Raw genomic sequence first — 13,148 nt, 5'->3', positions numbered from 1 at the left:
ATTTCTGAGTACAGTTTTTAGTCGTCATGGCAACCCAGAGGGTATTGTTACGGACAATGGTACACAGTTCACCTCAGCTGCCTTCGCTGAGTTTTTGAAGGAACGAGATATTAAACACATCCGTACATCTGTGTACTATCCTGCATCTAACGGTGCTGTTGAAAGATTTCACCGTGCACTGAAAGGTTGTATCCAGACAGCCATTCAACACTCACAACCATGGAACAAAGCTGTTACAGAGTAGCTCCAGGTGTACCGTGCAACCCCTCACGCTACTACGGGTGTGTCACCATATGAGCTCTTATATGGGAGGATGATGCGAACCAAGCTTAACATCCTGCCTTTACAGGGGGAGGGTAAATGTGATTTTGCTGCGGTCTGTGAAAATGTGAAAAAGAAACAGGACAAAATGAAACTATACACTGATTACAGATGTGGTGCTTGCAATCCTCTCTTTGGTGTGGGAGGGAGAGTGAGAATAAGACTTCCTCGGGCAACCCCAAAAGGTTATCCTAGATTTTCTGCTCCGGTAAGAGTACAGGAGAGAGTGGGAACCAACACATTTCTGCTCAGTGATGGGAAAAAGTGGAATGCTGCTCACCTGGCATACTCACCTGAATTGATTGACTGTGCCAGTAACACAGCGCAGCAAATATACAACACTACGCATAGTGCTGTGAAAGTCTTGCGTATGAGACGTAAGCCTGTTTGGCACAAGGACTATGAGATACACTAAACAGGACTGTTTACATCCAAGTTGCGCAAGTGTAGGTTTAAAAAAAAAAAAAAAAAAAAAAAAAAATCTGTTCCGAGAGATTTAACCACGTCTTGGTTTATAATAGTGTCTGAAGTAACAGTAAAGAAAGGTTATTAATATGTTCCAAAGTCAACTGACTGCTTATGCTGACTGTTCATGCATTATGTCGTGAATTAGGTAACAGATATGTCACTGTTTTATATACATTGAATATAATATACAGACTGTTACTGAATAGTTGTCTAGGTTGTCACACTACTTTATTCAGAGTACATGTTTCCTTCAAGTTGGGTTAAGAACAATGTTTTTACAAAGAGGGGAAATGTTGTGTCCCATACTGTAGTTCCTAATGCTACCTTTAGAGACGCTGTGTTGTAAGAGGATAGAGGAGTGGGTGGAAGAAAAAGAAGGGGTTCGAGGGTTAGACATGTAAAGTTACAGTCGGACACATGTGGAGTTAAGATGGAAATAAATACGAGTCATTGAAGATATACGGTGTCGTGCTTACTACTCACCCAGAACACAACAATGTGGCTAAAATAAGGTATTGTATACTGTAAATAAGTTAGCTACGTAGTGGAATAGTCTTTGTGTAAATGTGAACATATATAATGCCTATATTATTTTTGAAAGATTTTGAAATTTACCATTTCTGAGCTACAACAAAAACCTACGTACAGACTGCTGTGGGATTCAAATTCACTGACAACCTTAAGCAGGCAGGCATCTCGATAAACAAGGGTTGGACAATGAAACTAAAACACTTGGTTTTAGACCACAGTAATTTATAAGTATGGTGTAGCAGGGCCTCCTTTTGCGGCTAATACAGCATTAATTCATCTTGGGATTAACAGATAAAAGTCCGACACAGTGGCCAGGGGATTTTGAGGCATTCCTCTTCCAGAACAGTGTCCCGGTCACTATCTGATGCTGGTGGAGGAAAACATTCTCTAACATACTCCTCTAAAACACCCCAAGGTGGCTTAAAAATATTTAGATCTAGTGGCTGTACAGGCCAAGCAAGATGTTTAACTTCACTGTCATGTTCATCAAACCATTCTGTCACAAGTCTTGTTGTGTGTATTGGTGCATTATCATGCTGATACAATGCACCACCTTCAGGGTATTCTTTGAACCAATAGGTGAACATGGTCCTCCAGAATGGTTCGGTAGTCCTTGGCAGTGGCTCGTCCATCAAGCACAGTAGGGAATGCCATGATACTGCGCCCCAAACCATTACTGATGGTTTCACATTATCTACTGTTATGGCCACTATTTCACATTGTCCACAGCCAAAGGTTCGCTGTTGCCACCATTGAAAACGTCATTTGGCATTGGCACGAGTGGCCAAAGGTTTGGCTATAGCAGCCCGAACATGAATATTGACTCTTGTGGAGCTCCCGACAAACAGTTTTTGTGGAAACAGGAGAGTCAAGGTGCACATTTAATTCAGTAGTGAGTTGGGCAGCTGGATAAAGTCTGGGTTAGTACCTGGACATCCCTTTCAGACAGCTACATCTTGCATCTACAGTTACTCCTACTGGATGTAGTTCGACTTTCGTGGAGGTATGCCAGCATTACCCTGGATATCATAGCTATCGATACACACAAAGACTTGTTCCTGGTCACAGATGACCCAGCAAGACGAACACCAAAAATTTGTCATCTTTTGAACTCTGATATGTCTCTGATTATGTTGTGTGGATTGCAATATTTTACTGCATTGCTATGCTATTGCTCTCTAATTCAACCTTCACACTCTACTCTTACTGATGGAATGTAATATCAGTGAAGTTTGGCCACCAGGCCACGCATATAAGTGAAACCTCCCACCCTATATTGGCCAGGGTTTCAGTAGTATTGTCCAACCAGTGTAAATATCAATACTCATAAGCACAGAGAGTTTCCATAAGCTCTGTGAGCTGCCCCTCCTGAAAGAATGCAATGCATAAGCCTCTGATACTCTCATAATTCAATCCTTTCTGCCACATAAGAATGCTAGTTTTCTTGCCATGCTTTTAGTCTTAAACATGACAAATGACTCCCTTCCTGAAAGGAATTTCTTTTGATTTGCTGGAGTTTCTGGTGCCTATAGTAAATTTAGCCACTACCAGATGGGGGTAAACGTTAGAAAATGAGCTGTTTTCTCCTACATGTGAAATGAACACCATAAATTATCTAAATGTTACTGTTTGACAGCCTTCGGCACGCTCAAGGAACCATTGATTTACAGAAGGGATTTACATTGATAAACACGGCCTTTAAAAACTCTTAAGTGTTAATTTCGTGATCCGCATACTTTTGAGATGTTTCCTAGAAATTAGAGAAAATGCTGCTCTGTTTGGATTTAATTTTCACCATTTGTGGATTCGATGAGTTAAATGCATGCTGAAATGCGGTCACAAGAGAAAACATACTGATGTTAATGTTTGATATCATTGAAGTGCTCAGTGGAAACATTTTTGCAATGTCCACCCACTGCACATTGAGCAATCCCATCAGACCTTGCTTGTACCCCCAGCCCTTTCACATGCTTGTGAATTCACACCACTTGTCGCCACCTGTCCAATTAGAATGCAGCAGAGGAAGAAGACACATGACCTAGACAACCTCAGGGCCCCTTTTTAGTGACATGTACCAATCCAGCATCCTGCTGAAGAGTCATTAGATACTCTCGGCCTCGTGGGAGCAACTGGACTGCTCTCAACTTTGGACCATTTTCTGACCTTGAGAGCTGGGGTCTGTACCTTACAGGGGCCAGTTTTGACTTCTGACCTTCTGTTTTTATAGGCCAAGCAGAGTTAAAGAAATGCTGAGGTGACACTTTGAGTTTTAAAGCAGGATATGAAACAAGGAAAAGCTTAATTCTCATTTTGGCTTGGAAATTCACTAATGTACATACTGAAAGTTCTAGCATTGCCAATTAAAGTATTCCTCTTCTTAAAAAGCTTTTAATAACAGCTATCTCTACAGAACTAAAAAGCTCCCAAAAGACATGTTACCAAAGTAAAGTGAGCTACGTACCGAATCAATATTTAAGATAGGCATGATTCCAATGCAAAGTCTAGTCCAAAAGGTAAATCCAAATTGTTCAGCAACTTGTGAGCAATTGTTCAACAAGATTATTGTGGCCAAATTCTAAAGCTAATAATGAAATAATAATAAATATTAAAAATCTAATGAAATAAGTATTATTTTGCCCTATGTTTGTGTTCCAATGCTTGGCCATTTTTAACTTGAATGGCAAGGCTTCCCGTTTCAGCCACTTCCAGTTATTTTAGCTGTACAAAAATTGTCTGTAATTCTGCTTGATATTGCAAAATGGTATTTATAATGTTACTTACATTTTTTATTTTTGTAATTAAATACTGGTTTGTAGTGCACATAGTTTTACAGTGTTATTCTTTTAGTTTACCTGTAGCGACTAATGAATCTGAAAGCTTGCAAAGTCAAAGAAAACAGTTTACTTTATCTTTGAAAGATGAGATTGGGATCAATTGCGTGTCAGTTTATGCTATTTGAGATGCGGCCTATATAGTGTTCCAAATCAGCCAACAGTATGCCTTAGAACAACACTGAGACGCATGTATTTTCCTACTGACAGTTGATCGGCATCGATTTCTACAGAAGTTATTTACTAATAAGACTACCGAACTTTAGAATTTTCAGAACTCTGAGACACAGATTCCTCCATGTGGCATAGGGGAAAACTTTCCAGAATCCATACTCATTCTTGTAAAAACCATAAATAATATAGTGGTACAATAGACACTGATTTTTTTTTAAAAGCAAATTATATGTTTTATTTCCAAGGATTAATGATGCTTAATGGGGAGCAGTCACCATGTCAAACACATTGGTCATTACAAGCAGGGTGACGAAGGAAGTTTAATTTAAAGCCTTACCAAATCTTTTGAAGAACTACGAGGTAGAGCCGCAGACTGGAAGCAGCCATGGAAGTGAAGTCAGCCAAGAAGAATGCATGAGATCTGGAGGTCCACCACATGAAAAGATCTCCCAGGGTTTAGTAGAGAATTTTTCCCTGAACACAGCCTCCTACAGATTTAAGATGCTGACACAAAACCAACAAACTGCAACAGCTCTTATTTCACATGTATGAATTGACTACAAACAATTCACTTTTTCTTGAGTGCTTTAAAGAATTATGATATTATGAATTAATAAAATTACTCACATAACCTCACATGTAATAACATATTCTTCATATTTAGGCTGCTTTAAATGCTGTATTTGTATCTGACAAAGTTCCAATGCCTATGTAGATGAATTTCAGGAAATGGAATAAGTATAGGACACACATTTTCCATCTAACATACAAATGCTGCCGTCAGAGACATTTTAAAGCCATCAAAGGCATGGATACCTCCATGTGGGAAAAGGCTTAGAAAACCTGTACACTCTCGGCATGATTCCTTCAGTGCTGAGCCTGTTCTCTCAGCAGGTAGATCTATTCCGTCCAGTCACCTTCCCCAAAAGACCACTCAAACTTTCCCCACTGTGAGCCGTAAACCTGCTACGCTACCGCTCAGAGCCCTGCCTCTGTGATGCAAGAGAGCTTTACACCCACATTAAAGGGATAAGATTTAGACTTCTGTCATTTACTCCACCTCAACCTGGTCCCAGTGACATTTTTCAAGTTTTTTTGCACACTTTTAATTGAGATGTATAACCTAATTGCAGCCAAAAAGATTTACGAAGCAGCAATAGAAGCAAATTGACTGCTTCTTGTATCCAATCAAATTAGGTTTTTGTTGAACCAATGGTTCCCTTTGCTGAGCTATTCTTTACAGTATATCGTCATTAGAATAAATTGTTATTTTTGTATTATTTATATACTTTAAAAAATACTTTTTTTAAGTTTATATTTTAAATGTTTTTTTTTTACTAAATTACTATATAGGTTTGTTTTCATTTCAATTTTAGTTTTTTGTTTTGTTTTTCCAGTTAGTAATTTTAGTGCTTCAACTTAAACTTGTTTCAGTATAGTTGCCAACATTTCTCATTTTCATCTATATTTTATTTTATTTCAGCTTTATTTCAATTAACAAAGTTTTTCAATAGTTGCAGTTAACAATAACCAAAAATATTAACTGTGGAGGAAAACAATGTACATTTTCGACAACCCAAGAAAGTATTTATTGCCTTTTATTTTTCTAAGCATTAAGGCAGTTCCTTCAGATAGATTTGCAGGTTGACATTGGCATCAGGTGCAATACTTAAAGGAGCCTGTGGAACAGCAAGCGTAATCTTTTTCTGCTAAGAAAAATCAGCAGTTTTTTGGGCTCCAGAAGGATGTCTGATGTCTGTTTTCTCAAGTGGGTCAAAGTGTTCTTTGTACATCCCTAAACGGTAACATGAGCCCCAGCATAGGGGATGTCTTCAGGACTGCTGAGATGATGGGAAATCAGTGTGTTACAGAGGAAACGGACTGAGAGGAAGCCTTTCTGCCTGGAAGATGTAACAGGACTCTCTAATACAGCAGATGATTAAACTGCAGTTTATCTGTCTTGTACACAATAAATATGACGAAAGAACAGACACACTACACCTGACACCTCACATGATTACATGCAGCCACAATGAATTATATAAAATGCATCCTAATTGGTGTCAAAAATACTGCTGTTTGACATGAAGCAATATTTTGAGGGTATAATCAAACAAAATTATCATACTAAAAAACTGATACTTGTGCCTGGCATTAGTTTGAGCTACAATGGCCAACCTTATAATCACTGAAAAGTAGGCTGAGTATCAATACAGATTCAATTTTGATTCCATTTCAATAAATATTAATTTCACGAATTTTATGCCTATGGTGCTTACAAATGAAAGAAATTCATGTTTGTGAATCAGACAACACTGGTCGTGCAGAATGTTTGTTTTTGCGTTAAGAGAACTGAAGGTAAAGACATTTTTTGCAGTTGTGATGCAGTCTTTCACTGCATCAAATTTAATACAGACTGCAAACTCACATTCACAACTAAGGGAAAATATTACTTATTTTAGCATTGTGCTGAAGAGCTAGTAACAAGCAACATGGCGCTAAATATTAAATTAAGTGAGTTATCTCAACAGAAAGCAGTAACATCTGCAAGATAGACAGTGTTCATTATCAACCAACCACTGAAAATAGAGTGAAAGAACGATTTTAGGATTTTAGGGAACAACATCAGGATCGTTCAAATGAAGTGACTGCGATTAATCATTACTCTATGTTTCTACTGACAAGCCTTGAGCATTGTACAGCTTTGTTCCTTTTAGGATCATCATTTTCTATCTGCTGACTACACACAGAGAGAAAGGTGTGATGGAGGGAATACCCCCTTGTTAATCCTCAGATTAGGGTCTGTTAACTGTGATACAGAGCTCCAGATTTGCCCAGGGGAAAAGTCATGGACAAAAAGCCTAACTGAAGATTGTCTAGTGGGAAGATCTCTGCCATTGCCCTTCTATGCCAGAAAAGGGGATAATGTAGCATTTGCTTGCAGCATAAATTGAGCTCCTATTGATTGTGCGCCCAAACTAGTAAATTCTGGCATAATTTAAATTTTTTAGCAAAGTGGTCTGAAAATATTTAGGAGTTTAAAAAGGCTTTACAGCAAATAACCATTATTTTCATAGTGTAAATGACATTTTTTAATATTCTAAAGAATCCTTTTATAAAGAACCTTTTGTGCAATGGAAAGGTTCTGTGAATGTTAAAGGTTCATCATGGAACAATCAATGCCAATAAACAACCTTTATTTGTACAGAAAAGCCTTAGGCAATCTTCCATCTCCTTTCATTGGACATGTTGGATGAAAGTAATAATATACAGTGAACTGTTCCATTTATCAAAGACAGAAGCTTTACAATGACAGATTTCAAATGTATCATAAAATTCTTAAAGCCCATATTTAATCCATTTTAAGCTATTATGCTTCAGTTGTAGGCTACTGAACAACAATTTTTTTTTAAAGATTATATCACCATAAGGAATTACAGCTGAATACTTTTTAACAAGATAAAACAAACCACTTTCGGCTATGAAAAGTGATCTAAACATCAAGTGATGTGGGATGTCTGAGATTGGCTGTAAGTGCCATTGCTCAGACATCACCCTCTTCACCTCTTACTGTAGCTCTCAGTCCAACAGGGAAACCCTGAACTCAAGAGCACTTCACTGGACTCTGTGAAAGCCATCAGTCTGAGAAGCCCTTATTACACCCCCATAGCCAACTCGTACTTCCTGGAATAGTGTGAGAAATGCTTTTACATGATGTAGAGATTATGTTTGGAAAGGTACCTTTGATTCACTCATCATTACAATGTACCAAGTAATCACAATAGTCAACAGGAAATAATTCTCTGCTAAACTCAACTCGTCTTCTAAAAATGACCCTGTGTCGTAGTGTATAACGAATAATGGCGTGTTAGCAGCCCCATGTGGTCATGTGTGATATAAAACAGAACTTATGACCATACAAAAGTGGAGAAAGAAGAGAGCAGAAAAGACTTTATTTTAGATATCACTGAGGATTAAACCATAAACACAGAATGAATCACACAGAGGTTCCTTCCTTGGCACATCAACTACCACAATTTGCGGAAGAAACCCACAGTGCCTTCACAGTAACATCTTTAGCTCTGTAAAACAGAATCAGGAAGATCAGTGGCACTGAGACACCATGAGAAAGGCATACAAAGTTACATAGAAAGTTTGATTAATTAAAGCAACCTCTATGAAATGCAACCTCGGAAATAAAAAAGTATACAAATCTTAAGTCAGCTGAAGAAAAAAAAATTAGTCCTGGATTCCATGAATTAGTATTTCTGTGAGTTTTAATCTCAACGGTATGCAAAAACTTAAAAAATAGCACATTTCTAGTGTAGTGTATGCTTATCCAAAAAAAGTCAGAGTCAGTTAACATGTTATTTCTTACAGATAAAGGGGGTTCTCACCCACGTAAGGTCAAGCATTTCCTATTCACCACTTCAGCGTATGAATATGAGCCCAGATCGACTGAATGCAAACGGTAGATTTCACACTCAAGAACAGGAAGGACACTTGTATAATTGCACAACCTAAAATGTGTGCACTAATACTATTAAATCATGTGACAGCTACTCAAAATAATAAGTTTGTTTTGCAAAAATCGCAAAGAATATTATTAATACGATTTACAATTCAACACCCTGGCCACATGCAATGTTCACTAAAGCTTTGTAAAGAGAACATTTGTATAGAAGCAATTATGCTACAGAGGCACATCACACCTGCATAACTATTCACACAAGTACTTTGAAATCTCATTGGGGCAAAAAGCAAGCTGGGAAATCTACGGCGGTGAGATTTATTCATGTAGACAGGTTCGAAAGAGAACGAGAGAGAGAGAGAGAGAGAGAGAGAGAGAGAGAGAGAGAGAGAGAGAGAGAGAGAGAGAGAGAGAGAGAGAGAGAGAGAGAGAGAGAGAGAGAGAGAGAGAGAGAGAGAGAGAGAGAGAGAGAGAGAGAGAGAGAGAGAGAGAGAGAGAGAGAGAGAGAGAGAGAGAGAGAGAGAAAGAAAGAAAGAAAGAAAGAAAGAAAGAAAGAGAGAAAGAGAGAAAGAGAGAGAGAGAGAGAGAGAGAGAGAGAGAGAGAGAGAGAGGAAAAACCAGAAGATCTTTCAAAACTCAGTCCCTCAGAGGATGCTGCCAAAGTGAAGGAGAACTTACCAAAGCCCAAAATGAGCCCAAACACATTTTTAAACCATCCCAACAGGAAATAGTACATTTATTATCTATATAAATCTATAATATATATATTTATGATTCATATTTGTTATATCCACAGCTACACCAGTCGTAAAACTGTGTACACTGTATAGTTTATCTATTTATACTTAAACAATATAACACACTCACATTTATAACTGTCATATACTGCATCTCAATCAACAGATAAAAAGGTAAAGCAATACAAATAAAATGCTGGTCTACAAAGTAAACCAATAATTTACAATATGTTTTTTTCTCTTCTCTATCAAAACATCTCATGCACAGAGAGGTTTCGATATCTGTGGGAACTGGTTTGAAAATAGGCTGGGTTCAGGTGCTTTGTTAGCATAAAGGCATCTTAAAAAAGCAGACCTAAAAGCTCACATGGAAGACGTACTGTATACTAAAAGCCCTTATGTAGGAGTTATGCATTGTATATGTTTAGTAATTCCTTCGCTGGTTGCAAATCAATCAAAAGAAACAAATCTCATGGACAAAATGCACTGAACCTGTCTGTCTATTAAGGACTAAGGCTATTTTAAAATGGCATTACAAATCACATTCCTCATTTTCTAGCAGATTTACAGAATGCAAACCCCACAGTCTTTTTAGGATAAAGACGACAGGAATCACTGACTACGAGTTCTCAAGCACCTGCTTGGTTTATGCCGATCTACATGATCCGAAGCAAGTCATTTAGTTTTAATGGCATCCATAATGTTTGCCCAAAGCAACACAATATCAACAGAACACCCAAAAACACAGGAAAACACCAAAATGCTAACAAACATCAGCCTTTTCACGTCACAATAAAGCACATAAGATCTTCTGTACTACTTGCACTACCTTTAGGCTAAAGGCTGCGACTTTTATTTGTGTATAACCATGTCGGCTGATGAGGCATTTGAGGTCCAAAGGAAAACTGGATGATTATAACACCAGCGTGATTTAGCGGTTTTGTCTTCAACAGCGATTTTACAATGAAACTGCCTTCACTTCTCAGGCTCAGGGTGTAAACCTGGCCTGCTGCTAACTTGAATGTATCTTCCACAGATCCAACATGCAAACTAATACATCAAAGAACACCGAAAATGGAAACGAAGGTCGGGTCAGGTCACACCTTCACACACACACACAAACTCCTCAACTCACAAGCAGGTTATCAAAACCCAAATTCTGCGCTTTGGACTTAGGAAATTCAAGCAATGTCCACCACTACAAAGAACCAATGAAAACAAGAAACATTTGAGGCACACAATGCTAAAAGGGAATGTCAGAAGACTGTCGATGCGTATACTCAAGAGTATGAAGCTAGTTAACTATGCAGTCGCAAAATAAATGCATCGACAACATTCGTTAGTGTGACTCCATGTCCGTCTACGCATGAAACATTCACTTACAAGTAGCTCAAACACTAAAGAAAGGAAAAAGCACCCAAATAGGGAGCACGACACAAGCTCAGCACTTGGAAATTAAATGATGTCTGTCTTGCGGAGAAAGTCTTCTCAATCTCTATAAAAGGCAAGGTGCCACATCTATGGCACAGGCAAGTAGTTACGTTACAATCACAGCTGACAGCGATCCCACTACGAGAGAGTGAGAGGTTCCCAAAGGGCAACTATTTTACAGTAGAACTGCACAAACTCTGGGAACAATTTTGGTACATAATGCAGAGTGGCATCATTCAACCCAGCGCAGTATTGCACTGGGCACCGTAGTCTCTTTGGGCTCAGCCGAGCACGGCAAGGAGCGCAGACTGAATGAACATGCCTCAGGAAAAAAGTACTGCACGGGAACCACTACAGGCTGGAAAAAGGAGCATGGCGGAGCAGTGACATCAGACACCTTAAAGGCCTGTGAGGTCAACAATGGCCTTGATGAAGATAGTGTCATCTCGGATGTAGGAGTTCTTGGAGTCTAGTTTGGAGAGAGGGCAGAAGAGAGGGCAGCCGCTGGCAATGTTCATGTCACTCACAGGCCTCTGGAAGGAGGAAGAGGAAATGTCTGGGCGGAAGGCATCAATGATGTGCTCCCTGTTGTTCTGATCCAGCAACATGAGGGTGACCTAAGGACCAAGGTGTTGGATAAACCAAAAAAGGCCTTTAGACAGATATGAATAGATGCAAAACTGGAGCCAGTCATTCATGATTCAGTGGAAGTACAGTAGGAAGAAAAGAAAAAAAAACGACAAAAACAAAACAAAGGGATGAAAAATGGCTACGTTCACACTTATATGTGGGTGAATGATATACTGTCCACAACAAAGAAAAGGAAATGCCGCCTTAATCTAGTCTTGTACACATGCGCCAAGTTCTTAGAAATTTACTTGTATTCATGTTGGTTTCACATGGTTTTGAAAAACGTTTATACCATTTTTTTCTACGAAAAGAAATCTTGAAAATGGCATAAAACAAATTTAATGACTAAAAATGTCATGTGGTGGTAACCATCAACTGAAAAGCACAAATATACACAATCGCTCATTGATTTTAATAGAATGATTTCAGAAGGGTCATGTGTAGGGCTGCAACAACTAATCGATAAAATCGATTATAATCGATTATGAAAATCGTTGTCAACGAATGTCATTATCGATTAGTTGGTCTGCTTACGTCACGGGGAGCGTTTACTGGTACGCACACACACGCAAGGTCTCTCTACCTCAGGCGCTCTGCCGAGCGCGCGCGCTACACGGTTTGGAGCAGTCTCTTCTGTCTCGCACGCGCGCTCTTGCTTGCGCGCTCTAGATTTCGGGAGTTTGAACTAATTCGCGGGCATCAGGGAGCCGCAATCAATATGCGGGAGACTCCCGGGACTTCCGGGATGTCTGTATTTTGTCTCGAGCATCAGGTTGTGCAATCAGTTCGCTCGCAACGTAAGTGATGGATTAAAATAGCGCTACCGCAGAAATAGGTTAAATTAAAACGGTGTTTACAAAGTGAAGCATTAAATACAAAGGCAGTTAATAACAGCAGCAGTAAAATATTGTTTTTTAGTCACTGTACTCAGTGGTTTTCAGCGAATGCTTGTGCACTAATGCATAATTTCTCCTGTCCTTTACTCAAGCCTGTTAGCTTGCTGGGTAACGTTACCTCCATTCCGTTCTCTTTTTATAGCATTTGTCTACTAAGTTTTAATTGTTTTTCAAACGCGATCTACTGCGGCTCTACATTCACACAATTGTTTTCAGTCTTTCTATATTTATTTAATCAATTTATCCTTATATTATTCTTTTATATATTATATATATAATATATATTATATTCTTTATCCTTATATTCCTTATATATAATTAATTTTAAATAAAAATTAAATGAATTATATATTTTAGATGTTTTTAGTTTGTTTTTAGTTCAGATATTCACATCTGAACAACATGTCTGTGTAAATTTGTTTTAACAAAAATTGTGTTAAAACATAATATGTTGGATATCATTTTTTTAACAATAATCATGTTTGTCAACTTGCCATCAGCAATTATCATTAAAAACAATGCAAATATTGATATTAGTAAAACTCAATGTGTGGCTTTTGCACTTTTTAAAGTACACTTTTACACATAAATACCCTGATTTACGGTTTTATTTAGTTATAATAAAAAAAAAAATCTAATTTAATTTCTATCCGATTAA

General features: G+C 38.2%; 1 protein-coding gene across 4 annotated transcripts in view; it reads right to left on the bottom strand.

Moving 5' to 3' along the window:
* Nucleotides 1–13,148, bottom strand: part of traf2a (Tnf receptor-associated factor 2a) — a 47,643-nt gene that overhangs the window by 26,146 nt on the left and 8,349 nt on the right. The window contains exon 11 of one of the 4 annotated variants that reach the window (XM_077240858.1): nucleotides 8,251–11,581. The exons of 2 other annotated variants lie outside the window; for them this stretch is intronic. In XM_077240858.1, the coding sequence (XP_077096973.1) occupies nucleotides 11,363–11,581 (219 nt within the window). In that variant the 3' untranslated portion in view covers nucleotides 8,251–11,362. Of the gene's footprint in view, nucleotides 1–8,250; nucleotides 11,582–13,148 lie in introns of those variants that run through there. One more of the 4 variants, XM_077240860.1, reaches the window with a different exon arrangement.

Source organism: Siphateles boraxobius, unplaced genomic scaffold, assembly GCF_051911475.1.
Source record: "Siphateles boraxobius isolate OS27281-9 unplaced genomic scaffold, OSU_SipBor_1 24, whole genome shotgun sequence".
In the NCBI taxonomy this organism is placed as follows: domain Eukaryota; kingdom Metazoa; phylum Chordata; class Actinopteri; order Cypriniformes; family Leuciscidae; genus Siphateles; species Siphateles boraxobius.
The sequence above is the reverse complement of the archived record's forward strand: the minus strand, read 5'-3'. Positions and strand labels throughout refer to the sequence as shown.